This window comes from Candoia aspera, chromosome 3 (genome assembly GCF_035149785.1).
Source record: "Candoia aspera isolate rCanAsp1 chromosome 3, rCanAsp1.hap2, whole genome shotgun sequence".
Lineage (NCBI taxonomy): Eukaryota > Metazoa > Chordata > Lepidosauria > Squamata > Boidae > Candoia > Candoia aspera.
Genome location: NC_086155.1, coordinates 33,926,903 through 33,953,845, shown reverse-complemented (window position 1 = coordinate 33,953,845; position 26,943 = coordinate 33,926,903). Strand labels below are relative to the sequence as shown.

Sequence of the window (26,943 nt, the reverse complement as noted above, 5' to 3'; positions counted from 1 at the left end):
TCATAGACTTATGAATGTATATTGAGGAAGATTGTTTTGGAAGAAAATGAATGTAGTTTTAAAATTGGAGGAAAAAATATAAATAACCTGATACTACTGTAATAGATGAAAATGCAAATAATCTGGAAGTTCAGGCAATGAAAGTGAAGGAGAACAGTGAAAAAATAGGGCTAAGAGTAACGCTTATAGGAAATATATTAGAAAGATAGGTAAAGCCTAGCACCTAGCTGACTACATTCTTTTTTATTTTTATCCTAGTAGATAGTACTTAACTAGATGCTAGGTTTGGGCTATCCCTATAATGTATTTTCTGTGAATCAATCTTCTGCTATAAAACTTGTGCTCACCAACAAGGGCAGTAATCATACAGAGAGAATACTTCAACCTCCTACGGCCAACTAAAGCAAGCATAGAATTGAGCATGTAATTTTCTTAGAAGAAGCAACACAAGGAATTCCTATCCAGTGGGAGATCATGATGGATGGGGCTGTGTTTAACTCCTTCTTCCGTGCACAATATTTTCTTGCTAAAAATTCCTGAGCCCAGTAGCTACCATTAGCTCAACTGACATATCACTAGCACAGAGGATGGGTGTGGGATGGACAGACAATGCTTCTCATTATTCCTCCTTCACGCTCCTCTGCCTCTTTGAGCATGAAAGCCGTGTTCAAAATTAGCCCAAGGGACAAGTTGCAGGCAGAGAGGATAGGCAACAATTAAGTGGAACTCCTGTTTTATCCCACACCTGGGACCCACCATTTCATGCACCTGCCTATACTCTCCCAGCTTCCCTGCACCTGAGGAGACCAGTTAGTGATGCTTTTCCAACCAGCAGCTGATGCTTCACTGACAATCTTCAGTGAAAGGGGAGCAAAGCCAGGGGATTCCACCAATGGCTTTAACTTGTGCAGCATTAAAACAGTAAGAAAGCATTATGAGCCAGCTGTCACAAAAGAGGGCTTTGCAAGGGCACCAGTGCAAAGTGCACCTGCTCACTTTTCTGCCAGCTTACAATCCAGACAAAAGTTTACCAGGGATGTTTGGTTGTGTCCTTGGATTTCCCTTTCTGTTATCATCCACTTTCAATGTATTTTGTTTGCTATTTCTGAGTGTGTTTCTGCACTTCCCAATATTTATCCCAAAAGGGAATAATAATGTGATGGATATGCAAGTATGTCAAAATGCTATAGACCCTTAAATACTGTTTTTTACTAGTCCAGGCAGTCGCCAGGAGTCAAAAACCGACTCGAAAGAACCCCCCCCTCCAAATCTTTATTTCAATCATTTGTTTAGCGCGCCTTTGCGGTATCCACCGGAGCTATTCAAGCAGGGTGACAAGGCAAAGCAAAACATTAAAAACCGAGAAAGAAGAGAGAGCAGCCACCTTCCCGCTGCCAAGGCAGGGCTGGGTTACTGAACTGCATGGGGAGGGGAACGACATTGCAAGCCGTTTCGTTGCTTAGCAACCAAGGCTAAGCACATTCCATCCCGGCACATGCCTCTGTCTCTCCCTCCCTCGGGCCGTAACGCTTTGCACGTGGGTTCAGATAGAAATCAGGCTTTTTGTTTCTGGCTCGGCGCGAATGGTGACGCAATCGGCACGCGCCTAATGTGAAAGAGGAAGGAGACGTGTGGGCCTGAGGAAGTGGGAGTTTCTCCCCGATGGAAATGTTACGGTGGTGAATTTGGGTATGGGAGAGATGTTCTACCGGCGGTTCTTTTCCGTGCTCGTCTCAGTAGAAAACGGACCCTTTTTTCACTGCATGGCTTAAAGAGGTCACTGGTATCAGGCAGGGGTCTGCAGATAGGTAAAGCCATAAGAAACGGAGTAGGTGAATCCTCTCTGCCTTGGGTTGCAGTTCCCTTTCTACAAGAATTGGAGCTAATTAGGGTTTGGGGGAGGTCGGAAATCGTTCTTCTCGCTCCGCAGTTATATATGAATCTACTACTGTATAGCAGTGTCTCAGGTTGAAGAATAAAGGTATTGTTTTCCCGTGTCTGGTGATGTCTGTATTGGCAAAATTACCTGTACTGGTAGCTAAATCTGTTCGTTGACAGATGGTTGGGCTAGGACAGAAGTATCCTTGCATGAGTTTGAGTCTTTATAATTTCCATCCTATCAGGAGTGTCCCGGGAATTCTCTAGTGGAGTTGCTCAGTTGAATGCTTCAATTATGAATGAATTTCCTCCTTCCTTTTAAGTTAGAGAATTGGCCAGAAAAGTTTACATTTATAATGCAGATATGGCCTCGATTTTCATTTCCAAAGTGTCAAGTAAAGTTTATGCTGTGGCAAGGCATATTTGCTGAAATACTGATAAGTGTTGTATGTTGAAGGTTGTAATCTTCAAAATGAAAAATAGGTTGCTAAATCTGAATTGTACAAAATACACAAACTTTCTTTGGAGTAAAACAAATCAAACTCAGTACACATGCATAGCACCTTATAGTTAAGTGGCTTGTAGCCTCTCTAAAAAAGGTTAAGTTGCTTTTAAGTTTGGCTTTATTACTGATGATTTCCTTGGCAACAATATGGAATGGTTTGCTAATGCCCTCATTTTTTGTTATCTCCTAATGTAGTTTTTGGTCCTGGGATTTGGACAAAATCCAAGTAATATTATAACCTGTGAATCTGAATAAAATATAAAGACACTGCACCACTTAGGCTAGACTCTTTTATTCTAGACTAACATTCTATCTCTCTGAACCTTTGTTGTGTAATACTGTTTTTTTCTATAATGTACATATTAGTAAAATATATTTATATTCTGAGATTGTTTAATGTTAAAGTATGTAGGAATTCTAATAGAAACTGCCATTGTGACATTTGTTTAATTGTTAATTGTTTATCCTTAGGCACCAAGGGGGTTATGTTTGGGGGGGTCTGTTTGTTTTTTAATCTTGTAAGCTGCCTAGTCACTTGTGTGAGATGGGCAGCTATATAAATTAGATATTTATATTGAGCTGATAACTGGAATTCAGATAAGTTAAACAGTTTGTAAGCTTGCCTGAAGCAGAGATGTAGCAAGGTGGTTCACATGTTAAGAGTAGAGGAATGAGAATTGCTGACCAAGTTCCTCATCTGCTAGAATTTTTGCCTTGTCTAGATTAGCCTTGTGTTCATTAGGTACTATCAGTGAAGCAGATTCTTTTCTTCACAGGTTACTTACACTCTGAACCTGCCTTCTCAACACTCTTGTTGGCTGGACTAAGATTATGGCTCCTAAAGATATAATGACTAACTCTCATGCCAAGTCCATTCTTAATGCAATGAACTCTTTGCGAAAAAGTAACACACTGTGTGATGTGACCCTTCGTGTGGAGCAAAAAGACTTTCCAGCACATCGTATTGTATTAGCTGCTTGCAGTGACTACTTCTGTGCTATGTTCACAAGTGAGGTAGGCAAGATACATATCAAACATTTTGGACATTTTTTCATGCAAGTAACATAACTGCTTGTACCACAGACTTAATAGTTAAAAAATATCACTGTAATCCAATATAAAACCCCCTGGAAATAGGACTCATTGCATTCGTTGAGATTTACTTCTGAGTCCACATGCATAGAATTGTATTGTACAGCTGCAATTCTATGTATAATTTGGAAGTAAGGCAGTGGGACTTGCTTTTAAATAAATGTATATACCTCTGGACTCTGTGTGTGTGTGTATTCTTATACAGAGAATAAAACCACTCAGTAGCAAAAATATATAATTCAAACATTGGAAGGAAAAGAATACCTTAGTCACATTTTTCTAAAGTTGAATGTTGCCCAGTAACTTTAAATTGTTACCACATAATGGTCATAACAATTGACAACATAACAAAAATGTAATGAATGGTAATAATAATTTCTCCCTATAATTTAATTATATATATTTGGTGATATTTCAGCTTGTTTAAAGGTTAATATGAAGTTCAAGATTAAACCTGGTGTACAACTAATTGTATACAGGGGCTCTTTTGTTTGAGCATAGATTGGAAGGCCAGTAGCACAGGCTTTGCTCAGTGATAGATCTTATACAGGTGTGATTCTTTAGTGCCCTTTCTCTTACATGGTGACTGAGAATTGGGTCTTTTCAGGTATTTGAGAAGTTCACTAAAGTTTGCCTATGTCTTGTTTTTGCACACCATTTCCCCTCTTTGCATTTTGCTATACCTTTTTCGTATGTACAGTATAACTTACTCTATATAGTCAAATAATATGTGACTACTTATTTGATCTCTTATGGCAATACTAACTGCTTCATTTGAATCAGAGGATCCTTACCTTATATTCTTTTGTAATGGTTTGGTAATACAATTCTAAACATGTATTTGAAATCTATAAGTAAATAATTTTAAAGAGCATTCCTGTTATACTATGGTTATGAATTGCGAATATATAAGATCTCTAGGGAAAAGCTTTGTTTATGTACTATTAAAAAAGATTGAAATGGATGAAAATTAAATTATTTGCTGAAAAGAAGCAAAATGTATGTTTCAGTGTTGTATATAATTTAGTTCTCCAGGAATGTCACACTTTTTAAAATTTTTATTTGTTGCAAATTCATACTTGTAAATTACCATTTAGTTGATTACTTTTGCCAAATATGTCTATAGGTGACCTGGAAGGAAACTAGGAATGTTGCTTCTCTAGGCCATAAATTCTTAATGCAGATACTAATAACAATAAATGTTTTTGTAGACTAGTAACTTATTTTTTTTTAACAGAATAAGGATTTTGGTGTAGTTTTTATATAAAATAGAAGTGCATCTTCATTGACATGGTGACTGAAATATCTTAAGCTCCCCAGAAAAAGCAATAAGACATTTGTGTCTTTGTTGTAGCCTTTCAAGCATGCATTTATAACGATTGTTTTTATATCACATGAGATCTTGAATAAGTACGTATCTGTTCCACCTTACCTGTACTTGTGTTTTCCAGATTAGTTTTCATAACCCAGTAGATCATTAATATAAATCCCAGAAGTTAAACATAGCTTTACTTGTAATTTGCAGCTTTCAGAGAAAGATAAACCCTATGTGGATATCCAAGGGCTAACAGCCTCAACCATGGAAATATTGCTGGATTTTGTATATACGGAGACTGTTCATGTGACAGTAGAAAATGTTCAGGAGTTGCTCCCTGCAGCCTGTCTACTTCAGCTGAAAGGTAATGCCAGAAACAAATGTATAGATCAGGAATCAAGGACTAGATGTATTCTCCAGCCATCTTCAATGTACATAAATGAGTGAACAGAACCTTACAAACATAATTAGTAAATTAAAGATGCAGTAAAATAACATACAGATAGTCCTCGCTTACCAACCGCTCATTCAGTGACCTTTCAAAGTTGCAGTGGCGCTGAATGAGCGGTACTTACTAGTCCTCAAAGTTCCGGCTGTTGCAGCACTCCTGTAGTCACGTGATCACAATTCAGGCGCTTGGCAACCAGCTCTCACTTAGGTTTGCAGCATCCCACAGTCACGTGATTACCATTTGCAACCATCCCTGCTGACTTCCCACAAGCGAAGTCAATGGGGAAGCCGGCAGGAGGGTCGCAAGTCGCTCTGGTAAGTCCCCCCCACCTCCCTGCACTCATGCCCTGCCATACCATCCACCCCACCATGCCATCCTCCCTGTGCTTGCTCCTCACCATCCACCCTGCCCATCCCTGCACTTGCTCCATGCCATCCATCCCTCTAGCCTTCCTGTGCTTGTGCTGTGCCATCCACCCCCACAGCCTCCCTGTGGTTCTGCCCCGCTGCACCATCCAGCCCCCCAGCTTCCCTACGCTTGCACTCATACCATCCACCCTTTGGCCTCCCAGCACTTGTGCTGTGCCATCCACCCCCCGGCTTCCCTGCACTCACACCGCGCTGTGCCATCCACACCCCCAGCCTCGCTGCACTCACACCACATCATCCACCCACCAGCCTGCACCAGGCCTCCCCAGCCCTCCCCCAACTAACAAACAGCCTGCCTGGCCCTCCCAGGGCCTCCCCTACCCTCATGTGCCACTCTCCACAGCACCCCTGCGCTTCTTACCTGGGACTCCCATCACTTCCCACTTAATGACCCGCACGTCTTGAGGTTAGGACAGCAACCAGGACTGCCAGGATTGCTGTCACTAAGCAATGCAGTCACATGTTACAACCACATCATTTAGTGACAGCAATCCTGGTCCCAATTACCGCCATAACCCGAGGACTACCTGGGTTAAGAATGCCCTGGGTTAAGGATGACCCGTAGTTAAGAACGGAGCCTATTGTAGCAAAATTCAAGTTAAATACACAGTGATTCGAGTTAATACACAATGGTTCAAGTTAATTACACAATACTACTTATACAGTATTATACAATAATACTGTTCCGGCTTACTTACAAATTCGATTTAAGGACAGACCTTGAGAATGGAACTCATTCTTAACCTGGGGACTACCTGTACGCACAAAAAAGAGGCTAAGGTTAGCTATTTTAGTTCAGTAAATTCTGTGACCTTTCTTAAAGATTGGAACAATTATGGCCAATATAAATAACTCTTTTAGTTTCAGTAGTTGAGATTATGATACTTTTGCAGGGGCTCATTGATAGAAGTTATAGGCAGTGGTTAGAGCTCTTTTTATCAGCCACTCATTCCCAGTCAAACCATTCTTTTGACCTGTGCTTTTGTCTCAGTTGAAGCTTCTCCATATGCTTGGTGCCATGATTCTGAATATTCTGAATGAGCATGTAATAGTTTTCAAATAACTGATGGTCTGTCCTAGTACAATCAATGTATGATTTTTCATTCCAGAGGCATTTAAACTGACAGAGAAGAAGGTATCCCATTTTTCATTCCACTTTATGTACAGTATAAGAATTGTATCTGTATTTCAACAGATGGAAAAAAACCTGTCTATCGGTTATGCTAATTTAAAGAGCAGATCTACAGTCAAAAGTAAAGGAAGCAATCACTAAATGAAGACTCCATATATATATATATATATATATATATATATATATATATATATATATATATATATATATATCTCCATTCAGTCTTGTCCGATTCTCAGAGATTGCCTGGACAAGTCCCTGCTTGGCAAGGTTTTTAAGAAGTGATTTGCCATTGCTTGCTTCCTAAGGCCGAGAGAGAGTGGCTGGCCTAAGGTCACCCAGCTGGCTTTGTGCCTAACGCAGGACTAGAACTCACAGTCTCCCAGTTTCTAGCCTGGTGCCTTAACTGCTACACCAAACTGGCAAATTTTTGAAAATATTTTCTGGACATGTATATAGAATCCTACATCAAATATAAACTCTCATGGGAATTATATTCATTTAAAGTGTTCATCCTACCCCAGTGAGTAGGATTTAATGACTCTCATCTAACAATGTTCATAGGAACCACTTTATATATCTTATAAATTTTCAGTGTAACTATTTGAGAAATATTGCTTGGAATAGCTAAATAATCGATAAGTACATGTAGTAACATGATAATCACTTAAGATATGCGTAAGTCTTTACCTATAGGCATAAATTCTGACTAGGACAAAGGAGCAGAATATCCCCAGTTTGGCCAAAAGTGTTAATCAGATGCATCAAAACAGGAATCAAAGTATGTGTTCAGAGAGAAACAATAAAATATCAGCATATAATTCAAATTTGTATTGTAATGAATTATGCAAAAATTCATAGATACTATAAACTTGTCTAATAGCACTTGCTATAGAATCAGTTAAATTTACTATCAGCCACTGATTAGACACATCCGTGTCTAATTTTGGTAACATCCACTTGTTACTCATTGAAGAGCGAGTTGTTGAAATCTATTAGCTAAAAATCAGTTGAAATATTAATATCTACAATAATCAGTGAAATAGGACGATAGTATGTAAACTAATATATCAGGTTTTAATTTAACTGCAGTATATGCTTCATTAACTGAAAAGGATAATATATTCTGAAATATTTCATTATATGCTTGACAGAGTTTAGAAGCAAGAACATCAAATGTTTTATATTATTCCATAGGAAAGCCCTCCAGTGCTGGTGTTTTACCATTACTCATATTAAAAATCACTTTTTTGATTTCAACCATGATAAAAGGAGCAAGTAATAACTGATGTTGTAAGGAATCTAATTGTGGGTGCTCATTTTCATCTTTAAAAGCCTCTATATTTTCCTCAGATAAATTCCCAGATTTACTATATAAATCTGAGTAAAATTTTAAAAATTGAAAAAGTATGTCTTTCAGGGAGCTATGTATATATCTTATTGTTTCTGTCCTTAATGGCTGTGCAGTTTTTTCCATTTTTTGCTTCAGATGGTATGCTAAGGACTTTTGCCATTTTACCAATATTTTTTAATGTAAATTTGTTCATAAATTCAGTTTGCTGTAATAAGATATTATTCAAGTCATACTTAGTTTGTTTTAGCTCTATGTGGAGGTTGCTATTGGGACATCTGGCCATTGCATCCAAAAAGTTTTTCTTTAGTCTTTTAAATTAGTTTCATATTTATTTTTGAGTTTCTTCTTGTGTGATGCATATGTAATAATATAACCACTTTATTTTCTATCATCCTCCCATTCCAGAATTAAGGAACTAGTCACATTAAAATCAAAATATTACAATGTCTCTGAACATATCAGCTTTATAAATTCACCATCACTCAATAGAGAGACATTATGCTGAGTGAAAAATATACCCCTGTTTGGGATATAGCAAATGCTAGGATTCGAATGTAATTCATCCAAGTATGATCTAATTGTAGTCCTCATTAATGATTATCTTTTATGGGTAGATGTATTCCTACCTAATTCACAATATAGTATCTTTAAAATATAGTACTGTATCTTTAAAATCTCCCACTACAATAATATGGTCATAAGAGATATTGTTCACATGATGAAGATACTCAAGAAACATGGCAATGGAGTCTAAATTTGGACTATAAATATTGATCATAGTTATATCAGTTTATAAACTAGAGTTAAGAAATGGCATTTATGTCAGTCATAACTTGTTGAACTTGTAAAGAGAAGTGTTTATGAATCATAATGGCCACCTGTTTTGCCCTAACTGAAATATTAAATACACCTGTTCAACCCAGTCTCTAAGCAGAGTTTTTATCATCTTCTTTACATGTGTCTTCTGTAAAAAAACAACATCAGCCTTTAAAGATTTGAGTTTTCTTGACTATAGTTGAAATCCAATATAGTATTACACTTTTCAGTGTCACTGTTCAGTAGAAATAAGGAAATAATGTATCTTGTCACTTTCAAAGCAGAATTTGATTCCCAGGTAACTTTTCAGAATTATGATTTGACCAGCCAAAGTACCAATCATTGTTTTATTTTCTCGTAGGAGTAAAGCAAGCTTGCTGTGAATTTCTGGAAAGCCAGTTAGATCCATCTAACTGTTTGGGTATTCGTGATTTTGCTGAAACGCACAATTGTGTTGATTTAATGCTGGCAGCAGAGGTTTTTAGCCAGAAGCATTTTCCAGATGTGGTACAACATGAAGAATTTATCCTCCTCAGTCAAGAAGAAGTGGAAAAACTCATCAAGTGCGATGAAATTCAGGTAAGAACTTTCCCATTACTGCACAGCAGTTTAAGGGAAATAATATTTAATTCTGGCATGTGATAAATGCAAACCAAACACAACCTGAGAATACAAGCTATACATATGGGATTTTTGTATTCCTTATACATTTTCTTTATCAGAAATTTGTCTGATCGCTGATCTTTTCCTTAGTTGAGTCCTGGTTAGTCCTACCATTAGGCAAAATAAAACAATTTGAGAGAAGAGCTAAGCCCTGGTCCATTGTTTTCTTGATCCATCACCTGGGATAATGTGTCAATGTGCTAAGGTTCAGAGCTCCCCAAAGTGGCTTAGCATCCCATTGGCCACCCTATAAGGTCTGCTCAGGTAACTCTTCTTTAAATAGTAACATTAAATTGTGATAGGTTTAAAGCAGCCTCTCTTTTTTTTTGCAATGTGAAAAGATTGTTTGCACGCTAAACATTCTTGCCTTATTGTATTAATGCATTTGCCTAATGGGAAACATGTTCTTGCTTTCTATCAAAGACCTATTTGAATGCTTCAGAGAGAAAAAATTGAGAACATTTGTGAAATTGTTTTTATTTTTTCTTCCAGGGCTGCCAGTGAGAATTGCTCCCCCTTTAGTGAGAACTTAAAAAAAATAACAAAAAAGCCCCAAACTCAATGGTCGTGTTAGGAATAGAATCCTCTGCCTTTAGCCATTTGACATCTTGGACATTACACATTACACATCACACATTCATACATAATATTTGTGACAGTCATAAGACGAAGCTCCAGATTTCCCTTGGTAGACCGATACTTGTTATATAGGATTGTGTTTATTGTAGCAACCATAATTTGCTGAGTTATTTTCCCACTGTACAGGTACAACCTGTGTTTGGGCTGCCAGGAGGCTATCTTGAATATTAGCCAACTCTTTTTGCAGAAGTCTGATGAGTCTTGTTTCTTCTCTTATAGGTAGCTTCTGAGGAGCCTGTCTTTGAGGCAGTTATTAATTGGGTGAAGCACTCAAAAAAGGAACGGGAAGCCTCATTACCAGAGCTTCTGCAATATGTGCGCATGCCACTTCTAACCCCACGTTATATCACCGATGTCATAGATACTGAGGTTGGTCCAGGTTCTGCATTAGTCATCTTTTAGAAATCCTTTAATATAGCAATGGTGGGCAACTTATCCTTTTCCTAAAGTTGCTGAACTACAGTTCCAAGCATATCAAACTATTAACCTTGTCTAGAGAGCTACAGTCTAATATTACAATCACCATTAAGGAAGACCTTGTCCGTTATAGTAGTGCTATGTCTGAGAATATCCATTATTAATAATAGCACTATTACAGTACTATCATGTATTCTGTTCGGAATATTTTCTGCTTTTCATGAAATCCTTGCAATTCGTAGTGCTATTGTTCATCGAGGAACATCACTTAACAGATATAAGGGCATTTGTTTAACCACTGAGGGGAATATTCATGATTTAAAATTCAACTGCAGTGAATACAGATCAATACATTTGCAAAGGCCCCTTCAGACTAATCAAAACCCAATCTGCTTTATGTGTCTGTATGTGTCTCAATTTAAAAAAATCTGAAGCCAGTCAACTGCATATAGGAACGTAAGATGAACCTTGCAGGATCAGGCCAGTACTATGAGTCCCAGCCAATTGGATACATTTAGGCTGCTCACAGCCATGGACAGAAGGGTGATACTCTTCTTCCACTGTTGCTTTGTAGCAGCTGGTAGGCTGTGCAGTGCTTCAGATTTGATTCCAGAAAGATGCTTCAGAGCACATGCAAAGCATGTGACAGCAGCTTATTAAAGCAGCTGCATGCCTTTCCAGATCAGATGGCTGCCTGGAAAAAAAACTGTTCTGCTTTAATGAATCACAGACAGGTTCTGCATTTGTGCTTTTGTGCACTCTCTGAAACACATTTTTGGAATTGGATCCAACACAACTGATGATCACTTTTCCATGAATTTAACCAGTCCCTTTTAAAAGTGTTTATCTCAATGGCCATCAGCATCTGTTTCCAACAAATACCACAGTTAACCATAGGCATTCATTCCTAATCACAGAGTTGCCAAAATAGAGAAAAGTTTGTCATGCCATAGACTCTGCCTTTTTGTATTTGTGGAGTCCTTGGTGCTGTCTGAGCTTGGTTGTTTGCTTGCAGACATTTCATTACCTGACTAGGTAACATGCTGGTGAGTGTGGGGTTTGCTCCCTGTTTATACACAGTAGCTTGCCCTGCCACTGTTGGTGGGGGTGTGGTTTTCTTCTTGGTAGTTCCTTAATTAGGGTATTGTTTTCTGCTTGATGGTTTGTCTGGTGTTAATCCCTGCTTATCTGGGTGTTGGCTGCTGGAGAGGATGTGTTCTGGTCTCTTTGTTTCTTCCTTAGCTTTTTTATTGTCTCTTTTGAATGGTATATAAATGTGGTTTATCTCTATTTGTCTATTGATGGCTGATTTGTCTGAATGCCAAGCTTCCAGGAATTCCCTAACACGTTTTTGGATTTTGAATTTGTATGCAGTGAGATCTGCATATGTGGGGTTGATTGGGGTAAATTGTAGGGGTGACACGGAAATATGATTTGTATTTTCACTCATATGTATATTTATTCATTGTATTTTTATTTCTTCTCTACTTAAATTGTTTTTTCTGTTAATTTCACATAGGGTTTTATTAATATTTAGTGTTTTAAATTTCGTATTTTGATATGGCCTAAAGGCTAGTCAATAAACTTTGATTGATTGATTTTTTATTTGTATGCAGCATAGCATGTAAGTACATAAGGAATGAAATTCACATCAGAATGCATGTCTCATCACACATTCCCCCATGGATTCCTGAGTTTAACAATTTTTTATTGGTTCTGGTTCTCCCTATGTTAGGTTTCAATGGATACCACTATGTTCTAACATTAGTGGACCAAATATAAATGAATCACAAGCGGACCCTGCCATAGCGCGGGAAAAACACTAAGAAGGGCTTCTCTTACATACACTGAGAGTAAGAGTGGCTTTTCCTTATGGTTTATGCACCACATCAGTCCTTCAGTGCACTCTTTCACCAAAGTAGTTTAATCTGGATTAGTGCTTGTGGTAGAAATGATACATGATTGTAAAAGAAATAGTCTAAAACTCAGCAATTGTATGTAGCATAATTGTTCAGTTTTAGAATTGGTTCCTTCTGCTACCAGATCCCAAAATTGCATATGTCTATATTCTAACTATACCTTCTAAAAGTACTGTTTTAATATGAATTAAAATGTTTCTTTTTTTGTTGTTGTCATTTTGGTAAGGCAGTGTGCCACTTTCTTCAGTCAGTACTAGCTATGAGATTGTTTTCAAAAACTGCAAATTTGTATATATTGTAAAAATTATATAGTCTTGTTATATTTCCCCAGCCTTTTATCCGATGCAGTTTACAGTGCAGAGACCTTGTAGATGAAGCTAAGAAGTTTCATTTAAGGCCTGAACTCCGGAGCCAAATGCAAGGTCCAAGAACCAGAGCACGTCTAGGTAAGTGACAAAAGATTCAAATCAATATTAAGAAGCAGGAAATGGGATGTTCCATTCTTATGTTTATTGTCTTTTGTCAATTGCCAGGTTCAGTGCTTAATAGATTCATAGCTTTATGTTAACACTGTTGCAAAAGATACTGGGTTTGATAAATTAGGGACTATATATGTATCTTTCCAAAGAACATGCTGTATCTTATTCAGAGCTGTGTATCTTATATGGACAAAAAATGCTAGGCAAAATTATACATTCTGTGTTTCATGCACCAAAAGAAGAACTTGCTACCCTCAGAGTCTAGAGGTGTATTCTTCTGATTCAAGTGATTGGAATTAAATAGTTGTTGAAAATAAGTAATTAGACTTTTAAGTATCATGTCTATGTAATCAGAAGTATTTTATACTCTTATGTTTCCATGCAAACAGTAATCTTTTCAAATGTTGAAGAGATCACTTGCTGAAAAAAATGTTACTGAGTTTCAAGCAGGAGAAATCCAATCTGCTCAGTAAAAATAAATGCAAAACATAATCTAAAAAATCTATTAGTAATCAAAATGCAGTTGAAGTAATATTTTAAATTTAGTTCATGTAATTTACCAAACCTTCATAGGGTGAAATAGCCATGCACTTTCAAGCCCAAAACATAGATGTTTGAAGAAAAATGATACAAATGAAGCTTTTGTGCTTAGTCATCAGTATGCTGTGTCTAGTTCAGAGGATGAATGATACTGGCCTTGCTGCTGTTATATTTTAGGTGCTGTAGATCTAAAAACTGTTAATAAAATACAAATTTGATAAACTGCTAAGAATAAATTACAATGGCTACTGCTGAAATACTGTTGTAGCTTCAAAATTACTTCCTAACTGAAGCAATTAACTAGATACAATAGAATGAGCTCACCAAACCCAAGTATAGAATGTTGTAGCTGGGAAGCAAATGCACAGCTGCAAAATGAAAAGTAAGATTGTCAGAAAATATTTCACAATCATATGGCCCAAGTTAGCAAGAATAATCAGCATAATCATTTTTTAAAAGAAAGAGAAGGATAATTTGCCTCATGAACAAGCATGGCAATTGAACTGCCCTTCAATTGTATATTAAATGATGGCTTGATTTTGCCCTTCAACTGTGTATGAAATGATGGCTTGATTTTTGTTACCATACTAATTTATCCTTAAAGAAGAATATTTAAGATATTGTTAAAATATTGTTAATTTATCCTTAAAGAAAAATATTTAAATATTGTTAAGAATATTTAAAATATTGTTAAATTAGTAATATCATACTAATTTATCCTTAAAGAAGAATATTTAAAATATTGTTAATATTGTTTTATGTTCAATAGGTAACTACAATAGGTAACAGTTACCTATTGTAGTTACCTATTGAACATAAAAATGAAATGCATTGCTATATTCTAATGCTCGATTAAATTTGTTATAAGAGGGGTTAGTATGCTTAGCAATTACATACTATATAGCTTTCAAACAGAAAGTAAGGGGGGTAGTGGAAAATCTGAACAAAATTGTTCAGTGAACTAGTAAAGCTTTCTTGATGGAGATTTTTAAGAAGACAGGAGGACTGTCAAGATTGATATAAAGGTAGTTTATCTCTCAACTACATAGTTCTAGATAAATGTTATCTACTCCTAATTTGTTAATTACTTTTGTTTGCCAATATTTATATGCTGCCTTCTCTTCTGATTCTAGGCAGCATACAGCATATAAGATAAAACATTCATAAAATCAATCTGTAAAAACAATAAATAATAAACAAACTATTAAAAGCTATAAACCTGTAGCTGCCATCAAACAAGTCCATGTGCTCTTTTGGAAAACTGTTTTTGTCATCTCCTGAAATATAATCAGGGTAGGGATGCACCTAACCTCAGGGAGGCAAGACATTCCAGAACGGGTGGGCTACTACTGAGAAAGTCAATCTCCAAAGCCCAGCCCCTTGATTTCTTTCAGGGGGAGTAACTGGAGCAGCCTCTTTGCATTAAATCATGTGAATCAGGCAGAATCTATACGAAGATGGTTCCAAAGATAACAAGGGCCAAAAATGTAAAGGGCACCATGTATTGGGCATGGAAGCCTACAGCCAACTAGTTCAGCTCCTGCAGAATTGATGTTATTCTTCTAAGCTGGCTAAATGCTGGTCAGCAAGCAGTACATTCTGTGCCACCTGTAGCTTCTGAGTCATTTTCAAAGGTAGGCCCTTGTAAAGTGAAGTGCAGTAGTTTGAGAGGTGACGAAAGTGTGAGTTACTGTCTTCAGTGCCTCTTGGTTCAGGAAAGGGTACAGCTGGTGAATCCATCAAATCTGGCCAAAGGCTCTCCTGGTTGCAGCTTCCAACTACTGTTCTAGCAAAAGCCTAAGTCCAACAGAACTCCCAGATTGAGCACTACCACCTTCAGGGGAACTGGTACCCCATCAAGAGTTATAAATAGAATATCTATGATACCAGAAGTTTCTGAACTAAAAGCAACACCATCTCACTAGGATTCAGTTGCAATCTATTTCACCCTGTCCAGGCCCTCAGTCTCCAGGTACTGTTCAGCCAGGGATCATGAAGTAAAGCTGGGTATCATCAGCATATTGATGAAAACTAACCCCAAACCAATGGTTGACCTGTTCCAGAGGTTTCATATAGATGTTGAATAAGATGGGGAACAGAAGCTAAACTCTGGGGCACCTCTTCTCTCCCAACATAACCATTTTTCATTCAGGAAGGAGCACAATTAATTAGAAAAGTGACTCTGATCCCCAACTCTTGCAGGTGGCTCAAAAGTATACCAGGGACAATGGTACTGAATGCCCCTGAGAGATTTAGTAGGACAAGAAGGGACACAATACCCCCACCAAATCCCATTGCAGGTCATCTATAAAAATTACCAGTGCTGCCTCTGTCCCATGACCAGGTCTGAACTCAACTGAAAAGGATTCACATAATCCATCTCACCCAGGGCCCTCAGTACTGTAGTCAAAGCATAATTATCTACAACTTACCCAGAAATGGTGGATTGGAGACAAGTTTATAATTCTCCAGGACTGTTGGATTCAAGGATGGCTTTTTTAAGAAGAGGGAGCACAACCACTTTAAGGGCAGGAGGCATGAGGAGAGATTAATAGAACATCTTCATAGCAATAAGAAAGTTAAGGAATAAGGGCATGCAGCACTTCAGGTCTGAGTGCAGAAAGATGTTTTAGAACATACAGATATGTTCTTGTAAAGGTAGTCCTCAGGTTAAGACCACCCATTCAGTGACTATTCAAAGTTACGATGGTGCTGAACAAGGGGGACTTATGACTGGTCCTCATAGTTCTGCCTGTCCAGCGTCCCCATGGTCACATGATTGCAATCCAGGCACTTATGTGCCTGGCTCGCAATTACAGTGTTGCAGCAAGCCATGGTCATGTGATCATGATTTGCAACCCTCCCTGCCAGCTTCCCACAAGCAAAGTCAATGGGAAGCCAGCAGGGAAGGTCGCAAGTTGCTTCTGTCACTTTTTCTCCTGAGGAGCCATGCTACAGAGTATGAGATCCCAGGGATCTCATACTCTGTAGTATCCCACCTACTCACACTCTGTAGCGGCCTCCACCAGCCTGCCCACAGCCTGTCCGTGCCCGGTGGTGCCTGCCCACAGCCCTTATTGGCTCACCCGCAGCATTCACCCACCCGCCCGCAGCTCTCACCCACTGGCCTCCTTGCCTAGGACTCCAGTCATGTGATGTCTCTCTTAACCTGTGCAGTCTCTGGATTAAAACCACAACTGGGACTTGCAGGATTGCTGTTACCAAGCAATGCAGTCGTGTGATATCACGCTTTACAACCACATTGCTTAGCGATGAAAATTCTGGTCCCAATTGCCATCATCGAGGACTACCTGTATTTGCTGGCAGATCTATAAAGCAGCCACTCCTTTTCCCAGAATTGCACAGCAGCTGCAGAGGGCAGTCCTTTAATCTTAGGAAAAGATGCTGCTCCTTTAAAGAGTTGCAGATAGATATCATGTGATTTTGTGTTCAAAACTAAAGTGCTGCACAGCCCTGGTAAAAAGTACTCTAGAACTTTATCCTGAAAAAAATTCCTTCAGGAAAGAGTACAGTATATGAATGTGGAAGAGAATTTGTACTTCTTTATTTAGAATGTTGTTGTCTTTCTTTGTGTTTGTCCTGCTTGGTTGCAGTGTCCATTTGTTTTGCAGTGCCCTAACATAGTTCACACACAAAGCTTTCAATGCATGATGCAAGAAAGGGGGTGGTTTCCAGCTTGCTTTTCCCTGACCTTGATTAGGGTTCAGAGGGAGTGACTGGTCCAACATTATCCAGCTGGCTTCTGTGCCTAGGGGAAGATTAAACGTAGATCTCCCCGCTCCTAGTTCAGCATCACATTGGCTTTCAGATTATTTAAAAGTTACTTATTTTTTTATCCTGTTTTCCTTTATAAAGCTTACTAATGTATAACATTATGGTGGTCCATTTTCATTTAGGTGCCAATGAGGTACTCTTAGTAATCGGGGGCTTTGGAAGTCAACAGTCTCCCATTGATGTAGTGGAGAAATATGACCCCAAAACACAAGAATGGAGCTTCCTACCAGTATGTAATTATCTGCTTCATCATATATTTTTAAAATAATAACAAGCTACAGATGGATGGATGGATGGATGGAATATTATTGGGTATCTGCTCATGTCCAATATGGGTTAGTTTGCACATAATTCACTAATGAATCTAAGATTGCCAGAGTATTTTTCCTTTACAAAAGCAAAAACTCTTTGGCACGATGAAGTTTAGAGCAAAGAAGCAGCAGGTAAAGGAATTTTGTCCTTTTTCCTTGCCCAGTGTTTCTAATTTCACACTGTTCTTTCCCTAGTTGCTTCCCACCAGCAGCGTTTGAAATGTGTTTGCTATAGAAACATATATTTTGAAAGCTGTGGGTAAAAAATCTGTCAGAGGGAGAACTTCATGAGTGTGTTTTTCTAGAAATCTCCATGTAGGAATAGGTATAAAACTGGAACACCCTATTTGTGAACAGTAGAAGATGATTATCTGTCTCTTCTTGTCTGTACTCATCAAGGAAGGAAGACAGTAGTATTCTGCTTTGTGAACAGATTGTAATACAGATGGATGCAGACAGGAACAGACTGAAGGTCAGATGGTTGTTAGTTCACAACTCAGTATTTGTTAATTGAATGAGTAGTGTTAAGCAAACCACCTTCTCACATTTCTAAAATTCTGAGAATCTTGCCTTCTAGAACTTTTTAAAGATTACTGAGAAAAACATATTGTGTAGAAGATTCTGAAATGGAGGTTTAAGAATATTCCAAATGAAATACCAACTTTCTTATATTTTCAAAGCAATATAGAAGATATTTTCCTATTTTTTGTTTGTAAGACAGTTATTCTCTCTGAATTGAAACTCTGGAATTCATTGTGGTCCATAGGAATCAGGTTCATCTTGTGCTGAGAAAACAACATTGTGTTGCGTATTGAAGAGGCAAGCATAGTAAACTGAGTAGTTATTGTTGCAGGTGAACTGGACATACAGAAATAAGCCCTGTCACATTAGTCCATTATGACTTGTAGCATGTTCTCTGTATTGCTACAGTGTATATTCTTTCTCCCCCATCCTGTGTTCTATGCCAATTTCTTTTTAAATACTAAATTTGGATTCCATTTTCTCTCTTTTAACTTACATAGAGTATCAGCCGTAAAAGACGCTATGTTGCTACAGTGTCCTTGCATGATCGGATATACGTGATAGGTGGTTATGATGGCCGTTCACGTCTGAGCTCTGTTGAATGCTTAGATTATACTTCTGATGAAGATAGCATCTGGTACTCTGTGGCTCCAATGAATGTTCGACGGGGTCTGGCAGGGGCCACAACTCTAGGAGGTATATATTGATTAACAATAAAAACCTTCTATTGTTTATTCTTGGAAAAAAATCTGCCCTGAAATACATTTGGGAAATAAGCATTAATCCTTCATAACTACTTCCTTTTTCCCCCAGCTGAATGGAATCTTATGTAAAGAGGCTCAGAACTTTGTCTGTCAGAAAAGTAACTCTCCAAAAACCCAGAACTAAACAGGACGCATTTGGTGTTGTAGGAGAAGCCAACAAAAAATAGGCCAGGCCTGGCTGTGGAGAGTCTGTTGGGCAGTGGCTCAGAATTTCGCCAATTCCTTCTTCCTTTCCATTAGTGACTTGATCTAGAGCAGTGCTATAATTAAGGGAGTAGAAAAATTTTTAAGAAGGTGCACTCTGCATGCTTTCCCTAACTTGTTTAAAATGTGATTTGTTTCAGTCAATCAACTGAAAAAAATTAATCTGCTGAAATACTCTGTTGAGTGTCCAAATACAGACATTGGGTCTTGTTTTTCTCTTCTTTCTATGAAGACATGGCAGGAATGGAGGATGGAAAATGCCCGTATAGATTCCTCTGATTGCCATATGTTAGGGCAGGGTTTCTCAACCAGGGTTCTGTGGCACCCTAGGGTTCCGTGAGAGGTCACTAGGGGTTCCCTGGGAGATCACAATTTATTTAAAAAGTTATTTCACATTTGGGCAACTTCACATTAAAGAGGTAAGTTTCATTCTTTATCTTTAGTTTAAGAACACTGTTAATGCATATATGCAGGCCTACACATGAAACAAATACAATAATTTTGTATCTTCTGGCCTATATTTGAGCCTGAATGTGCAGGGGTTCCCCGAGGCCTGAAAAATAGTTCAAGGGATCCTCCAGGGTCAAAAGGTTGAGAAAGGCTGTGTTAGGGGGTACATATACTTATATCTGTCGTGTACATCTCTTTAGGTTTTTTTTAATCATTCAGTTACATATGTAAAGAGCAAGTCTGATTTCATTTTGAATGAGAAATTGAAGTGAATGATAGTTTGACTTGGAGTTCATGTCATGTTCAGTACCATTTATCATGCATGAGCCTTTTTTTACCATTTTCTTTTAGATCATTTTCAAAGTGCATACAGTTCTGTCTGTCTGTCTAAGACATCCTAAATATACCTTTTGCCTGTTGCTGCAATTTTCAGTTTGTGTACCCTGAAGATATTAGGACAGAATTTTTGGAGATAGAGAGCTGATCACTTCTGTGCACAATCTTTGGTCTTCCTGATTTAGTAAATTAATATTAGAGCATTTCAGGAGGTTGATTGGTTTAATACAGAGGTTTGATGTCCTGACAAGCAGGAACCACGCGGAGATGAGGAATAGGTCTGTAGTGTTTTATTACTGCTACAGTAGACAGAAAATCCTACCAAACTGAAGAAGCATGAGAAAACCCATACAGATAAATCCCAAAAGTCAAGGCGGGTCTGTTCTGTGTCTTTGAATGACTGCTCAATTCCTCGCTACTACGCATGCGTTTTCTCCCCTGGATAGGGGCCCCTTCCTGCTCACCACCAGTGCTCATGAGATTTGAAAAGTGTAACCCACCAGAATTACTTCTTTGTCCCTCCAGAGTCATGAGTCCAGAAATGTTATCCTTTTTTTAGAGTTTGGAGGAGCAAGCTAAAAGCAAAAATTTTCCATTCCAACTTTTATGAACTTCAAGTCCTGGGGTCCTGGGCCCATCTACTTTTTACATGTGATCCACAACATAGCATGGAAAACTTGATTTCTGAGGCAATGGAAGATGCACATTCCTGATTTAATATTTATTCCCTTTGGTAGTTTATTTTTATGCTGAATTCACCCATGTTTTTATCATTATTTGTATTTATTTATGAATTTCTATATTTCATTTGAGATACACTGTGGGGTGCTTTGGAAATAAAGTAGAATGGTAATATACATAATTTAATAAATAAAAAACATCATGATAAAGAAAAACCTTTCTCTCGAAATAACTGACTCCGGTATGTTATGTTAATAGACATGATCTATGTTTCTGGAGGTTTTGATGGAAGCAGACGTCACACCAGTATGGAAAGATATGATCCAAACATTGATCAGTGGAGTATGTTAGGAGATATGCAGACAGCTCGTGAAGGTGCAGGCCTGGTTGTGGCTAATAATGTTATCTACTGCCTTGGTATGTAACCTTCCCCCCCCCTAGATTTAGATGTCCTAGTATTAAAAGTGTTTATTATACATTCTCCAACATCCACAAATCCTCTCTTGTATAGAATGTGTGAAGGTGAAAGGTCCCCTGTGCAAGCACTGAGTCATGTCTGACCCTTTAGGGGGACGCCGCTTTCTCAACGTTTTCTTTGGCAGACTATAGAGGGGGTGGTTTGCCATTGCCTTCCCCAGTCGTCACCTTCCCCAGCAAGCTGGGTACTCACTCTACCGACCTCAGAAGGATGGAAGGCTGAGTCGACCTGAGCTGGCTACCTGAGAATCCAGCTTCTGCTGGGATCAAACTCGGGTCATGGGGAGAGTTTCAGTTGCAATACTGCCGCCTACCACTCTGCGCCACACAAGGCTGCTGTATGAAATGTGTCAAGTATGAAAATGTTTTTACCTGGAATGCCTTTAGATTTAAGATTCCAGTATCTCAGAATTGTTACTGTAAATAGAGTAACTGCAGGGTAGAGCTTGGGAATTGTCAGATTGCATCATTTCTTTAATATTTGTGGATTTAAGAGATATAAGAAATAACTGCCCTAAATAAATCCTTACTGGATAGTTAAAATTTATCAGCATAACAGAGTTTCAGCTAGAAACAGAAATGTTCTAAGGAGTTTATTTGTAACAAATTAAGGTCTACTTGAATTGGGTTTTATGAAATTAAAATGAACCTCCATCAAATTTCTTGCAACACTAAAGCTAATATGTACTGACACTATCCTGAGTTATGTAAGCACTGAAGCCTTCTGGAGTAAGCCTTTGCTCAACAAGTATTCCTAGATACTGTAAGTTAGGACTACAACTGCCAGAATGTCCAGGCAGTTACTGTAGTTTATGTAACAGAGCATAACACTGTATTCACTATAATACTTTCAGCCTTTAAGCAAGGCTGATATTTGTAAATCAAATCAAATCAAATCTCTATTATGGTCATAGACCAGCATAAGGAAGGTGGGGTACAGTTGTTTAAAAAGCATAAAGGATACATAAAAATAAAAATCTATAAAAATATGAAAAGCTAGAAGATATAATATATAATTAAAAACTAAAAGTATATATAAAAAGCGAGAATCTAAAAGAAAGGGTAGGAGCACTAGATGGTGTAGGGGAGCATAAAAGGTTAGTAGGTGGAAGACTATATCGAATTACGAAGTACTCTAATATTGCAAATTAGGTGCTCATTAAATCTAGTTTACAGAGCCGGTCATCATCCAACAAATTTTGAGCACCGCTGCACAGAACCTGGCAACATTGTATGTTGTAGCAGGGTTGGTATCTGAAAGCATCAGGGAGGTGTAAAATTATCTTGTGCGCCTGGGTATTTATGCAGTGATGGTGAGATGAGGCTAGTGCGAATGTCTCTGTAGTACAGGCACTGGAGGAGCACATGCTCTGTCCTTTCTGTGTGTCCAGGGTCACAGGGGCATTGTCTCTCCGAGTAAGGAATCTTCCTGTATCGACCATCAAGGACAGCATGACATTGTGCCAGAGTAAAGGCCCTTCTGTGTTTAGGGCTGATATTTGTAGATTTTCTTTTTCAGCATCCAAATAATATGAAGGAAAGTGGGTAAATTAGGGCACCTATATATTACTTTAATATTGCATATCAGTGTGGTTGCAAGTCTGTGTTTCCCTTTTTTCCCCCCACTATGGGTCTTTTTTGCTTTTTATGGGAATTCTCCATCCTGAGTCTGAATAATAAAGTCATTTATTTTGCTTTTTCTTGTGCATGCATTTAGGTGGGTATGATGGTCTAAACATCTTAAATTCTGTGGAGCGGTATGATCCCCACACTGGGCATTGGACAAATGTGACTCCAATGGCTACTAAACGCTCAGGTGAGATTTTTGATTGGGTTGGGGAACTATGGACTAAAATACAAATGCTTTCTAGATAGAATAAATCTAAATATGAGAGAGAGATAAAATAAATAAAATAAAATATACATCTTTCTATAAAATACATATGGTATTTTACAGTGATCCTATCAGACACATTTAATAGACAGTAACTGTTGAGCAAAAACATTTTCCTCAGGCAGCCTTCCTAAAAAGTTTTAAAAAATTGAACTATGGAGCCAGAATTCTACAAGCTTACCAGTAATCAGCTCTTTCCAACATCTCTCCTAGGATCATCATGTCAGAGCATGATGTGCAACATATACCACTTATTGTTTCTCGCTCCATTATGTTTAATAGATATTTTAAATGTATACTTTCTTGAACATCCTTGAAACAATATAACATCTTCATCACAAATTAATTTACTATTAGTTTAAACTTTCAATGGTAATTAATAAATATTAAAGAAACAGTTGTTAAAAATATGAAAGTGTGTGCAGTTGTTATTATTAGATTTGCATCCCACTTTTTTAATATATAGCTCAAGGCAGCAAACATGCCTAATACTCCTGCCTCCTATTGTCCCCACAACAACCCTGTGAGGTGGGTTGGGCTGAGAGAATAACTGGCCCAAAATCACCCAGCTGGCTTTCATGCCTAAGGGATAAAAGTTAGCATGTCTTGCCAAAAGCAAACTGTACAGTCTCTTATAATACTCAGGTATGTCTAATAGAAGGAACTCACTTACCTTGCTATCAGATTTCATTACTTCTTCCAGGAGCTGGAGTAGCCTTGCTGAATGACCACATCTATGTGGTTGGAGGGTTTGATGGAACATCACATCTCTCCTCTGTGGAAGCTTATAACATTCGTACAGATTCTTGGACAACAGTAACAAGCATGACAACACCCCGCTGTTATGTGGGGGCAACAGTGCTCAGGGGAAGGCTTTATGCCATAGCTGGGTAAGCAGATCATGCCTATTGATCTAACCGTTGTGATCCATAAATGTCCTAGGTACACCTGAATCTTGCTTTGCTTTATGGAGCTACATTATACAGGCTGTATCTTTTTGGCTGTATCTTCTAAACCTCTCCAGATACAGTTTGTTTGAGGTATAATCAGAAACAGGGTGCGTACATGATCTGTTACCTTATTCAAACCCTTTAAAGTCGCTTCTGCTTTGATGCTAGCTGTGCCTTTGTTTACATGGTGTGAATCATAGTCCAATCACCTTGCTGCAGCTGCTTGTATGTTCCTTGCTCCAAGTTCCTTAGATCACAGGGCTTCACCTGAGCACCATAACAGTAGAAATGAAACACCCGGAGGGGGCCATTTTAGTTAGGCATTTCTTTTAACATCTACCTAGTTATTTTATTATGATGTAGGTTCGAAACCAAAGATGTTAGAAGATAAGACTATTTTATGTCTATATTATGTCAGACAGGATCAACAGCTTATTGAAGCACATAAGATGACAGTGCATTCTGGTTCCATTCCCAGATTATATGTTGCAAAATGCACTTGTTCTTGTCCTAAATCTCCTATAAAAATGTAAGATGGAAATTGGTCTATAATAGCATGAGTAGAAATAGATATAGCAAGTTTTGCCTTACCCTGATTTTTGAAGAGCTTTAAGAAGCTCTTAGAGCAGCTTTCTCTTCCTCTGACAAAGGTGGTTATGATACTTCTCTCTCCAAGAATCTGGACCTCAGGAGGTTTCATCTGTAACTTTCTATTGTACATAGGTATGATGGAAACTCACTCCTGAGCAGTATTGAATGCTATGACCCTATCATTGACAACTGGGAAGTGGTGACATCACTGGGGACCCAACGTTGTGATGCTGGTGTTTGTGTGCTGCAGGAGAAATGACTTTAGAGAAAGGCTTGGGAGAGCACTTCCATGGAACAACTATCAGAAAAAGCATTGCCTGACTTGGAATTACTCATTTTGTAGCTGTGAATTAAGTGACCATTGATACCTGGGCTGTGCTGCAAATCATCTACAAATCTACTGATTCCAATTTAAAGAAAAACACAGACACAAAGCACTTCGACCTGACAATGGATGAATTGCATGCTTGTGTATGCTAACCCTGTAAAAATGAATCATCAGAGCTGCAAGAATGTCTGTGCCTCCTGGCCTGCTGAATATCTGAGATTGTCACTCATCTCCGTCATCTCTAAGCATCAGCACATACTCACCGAGGTATGCGCATGTCCAAAGTTCAGGTTGTTCCCGAATATTTCCATATACCAAATATGCTGGTGAACATATTTGTATGAGCAGACCAAGCTTTTTTTGGATATTCTTTCAGATTCTGCACCAGCTTGCCCATGTCCCTCTGGAAAGCAGCCAGATACCAACTGATGTATGAAAGTGAAAGATTCTGTATGTTGGTATAAGAACTCTACATAAACAGTACATCTTAAAGAACATGGGACAAGGGGCAGGAATAGAGGACAATTACGTACTGCAATATGCAGTTTTGTCTTTTGGGAAGAACAACAGGCAAGCAAGTAGACAGCAGTACATTTTTTTTTAATTTTCTGCCAGAGGCTAGAATCAATATGCACTAGAGAAAAAACAGTTGTGTGCTAGTGCTTGTAAGTAACAACCAGGTTTATGTTTACATTTGCCTTCTAAGCTACAAGCTCTTACCAATAGCAGAACAATGAACGGTGTTCTTAGCATCTTGAGTGCAACAGTTATTTATAAATAACATATGTTTTTGAAGAAAACCTCCACCCAAGCTACTTTTTAGGGACTGGATGTGCCCGTGCAATGTGAGTGATCAAATCATAAAACATTCCTAATGTTACAGTAGTTGCCTTCAAGTTGCATCGCAGATAAGGTTGAAATCTGGTGTACAGGGATTGCAGCGTATATGTCCCACATCAATAATGTCAGCACACATTTTCTTCTGTTTAATTTCTGTTATTCTTCTGTTTCTTATGCTTCAGCCAGAAAGGCTGACCTTCACATCCAGTAAGGATTTTTGAATAATCACCTCCAAAGTGAGCTGGAACTGTTAACTTTTGCTCAAGTCATTCCTCTTTGGTGGCACCTAAGATTCCCAGGTCCCTATCTCCTTAATACGCCCCTGATGTATAATGCAGCTCATATTAGATATGTGAAGACAAGTCACTTTACTGGTGGAAACATGAGCCTGTGGATAATGCAGCTCCATCCCTCAATTATGTGCTGTGATTTTCAGTGTGACCTTGGCATTTTCTCTCATGAATCTACTGAGACTTTGTGTGTGTTATCCAATCAGGAACCAAGGGATGAATGTATTTATTTTCTTGGGTGTGGGTGACTTCTTGCTTTGGGGATGGGGTACCATAGAATGCACTTTCAAATAACATTGAGTTTATAAATCCTGACCTATCACACTAGTGTTTGATTCCTTTCATATGTATTTTTTAATAAAAGGATGGCTGGTTCAAATAAATATCTGATACCTCCATATAGGTTGGTTATACTTGCACTATTATACTAAGTATTAATTTCTAAGTGTCACTGATTTTAAAAGGCCAAATATAATGTTGCACAAGAGCACATCATCTACAATTCTTTGAAGGCTTACCTGGGTTTTCAAGTACAACTGCTGATTATGTAATGGGGATTTTCAGTTTTCCTGGCCTCTAAGTTTTGAATTTGTATTCTATTTCCTTAAGAAACAATCACATTCTCTGATCGTATTCCCATATTTAAAAAAAAACAAAGACAAAAACTCTTAAATCTTTATCACAGTCATTAATACAGGAAGATGTTTTATTATGAAAATAGCTGTAAACTAACACTGTTATGACTATTACTTAAAGGTCAACATTAATATTGAAATGCAATTTTTTTACACCTAGAAAATAACTGCAATTTCATAGTTTTCAGACCACGCTGCAGTATGAAAGATGAAGGAAGCTACTACATAAAACTACATCTATAGAATT

The 26,943-nt window shown here is 38.1% G+C and overlaps 1 protein-coding gene across 3 annotated transcripts; it reads left to right on the top strand.

The window, feature by feature from the left end:
* Positions 1 to 1,624: 1,624 nt before the first annotated feature.
* On the top strand, positions 1,625 to 26,459 carry KLHL12 (kelch like family member 12). Of its 3 annotated transcripts, none has more exons than XM_063297322.1 (12): positions 1,625 to 1,689; positions 3,160 to 3,397; positions 5,001 to 5,154; positions 9,333 to 9,550; positions 10,493 to 10,642; positions 12,941 to 13,055; positions 17,546 to 17,652; positions 18,757 to 18,952; positions 20,950 to 21,108; positions 22,886 to 22,984; positions 23,766 to 23,952; positions 24,736 to 26,459. In XM_063297322.1, exons 2-12 carry the CDS (start codon positions 3,215 to 3,217, stop codon positions 24,860 to 24,862), a joined length of 1,695 nt encoding a protein of 564 aa, XP_063153392.1. In that variant the 5' UTR covers positions 1,625 to 1,689; positions 3,160 to 3,214; the 3' UTR covers positions 24,863 to 26,459. The 3 variants fall into 3 exon arrangements, with proteins under 3 accessions (XP_063153392.1, XP_063153391.1, XP_063153393.1); XM_063297321.1 differs by having other exon boundaries at positions 1,630 to 1,981; XM_063297323.1 differs by lacking the exon at positions 3,160 to 3,397 and having other exon boundaries at positions 1,630 to 1,981.
* Positions 26,460 to 26,943: the final 484 nt, after the last annotated feature.

Coding starts and splice junctions, on each gene's coding strand:
- KLHL12 (XM_063297322.1), top strand. CDS start 3,215: ATGGCTCCTAAAGATATAATGACTAACTCTCATGCCAAGTCCATTCTT. Junction 10,643..12,940: donor CCGATGTCATAGATACTGAG/GTTGGTCCAGGT, acceptor ATATTTCCCCAG/CCTTTTATCCGATGCAGTTT. Junction 22,985..23,765: donor AATGGCTACTAAACGCTCAG/GTGAGATTTTTG, acceptor TACTTCTTCCAG/GAGCTGGAGTAGCCTTGCTG.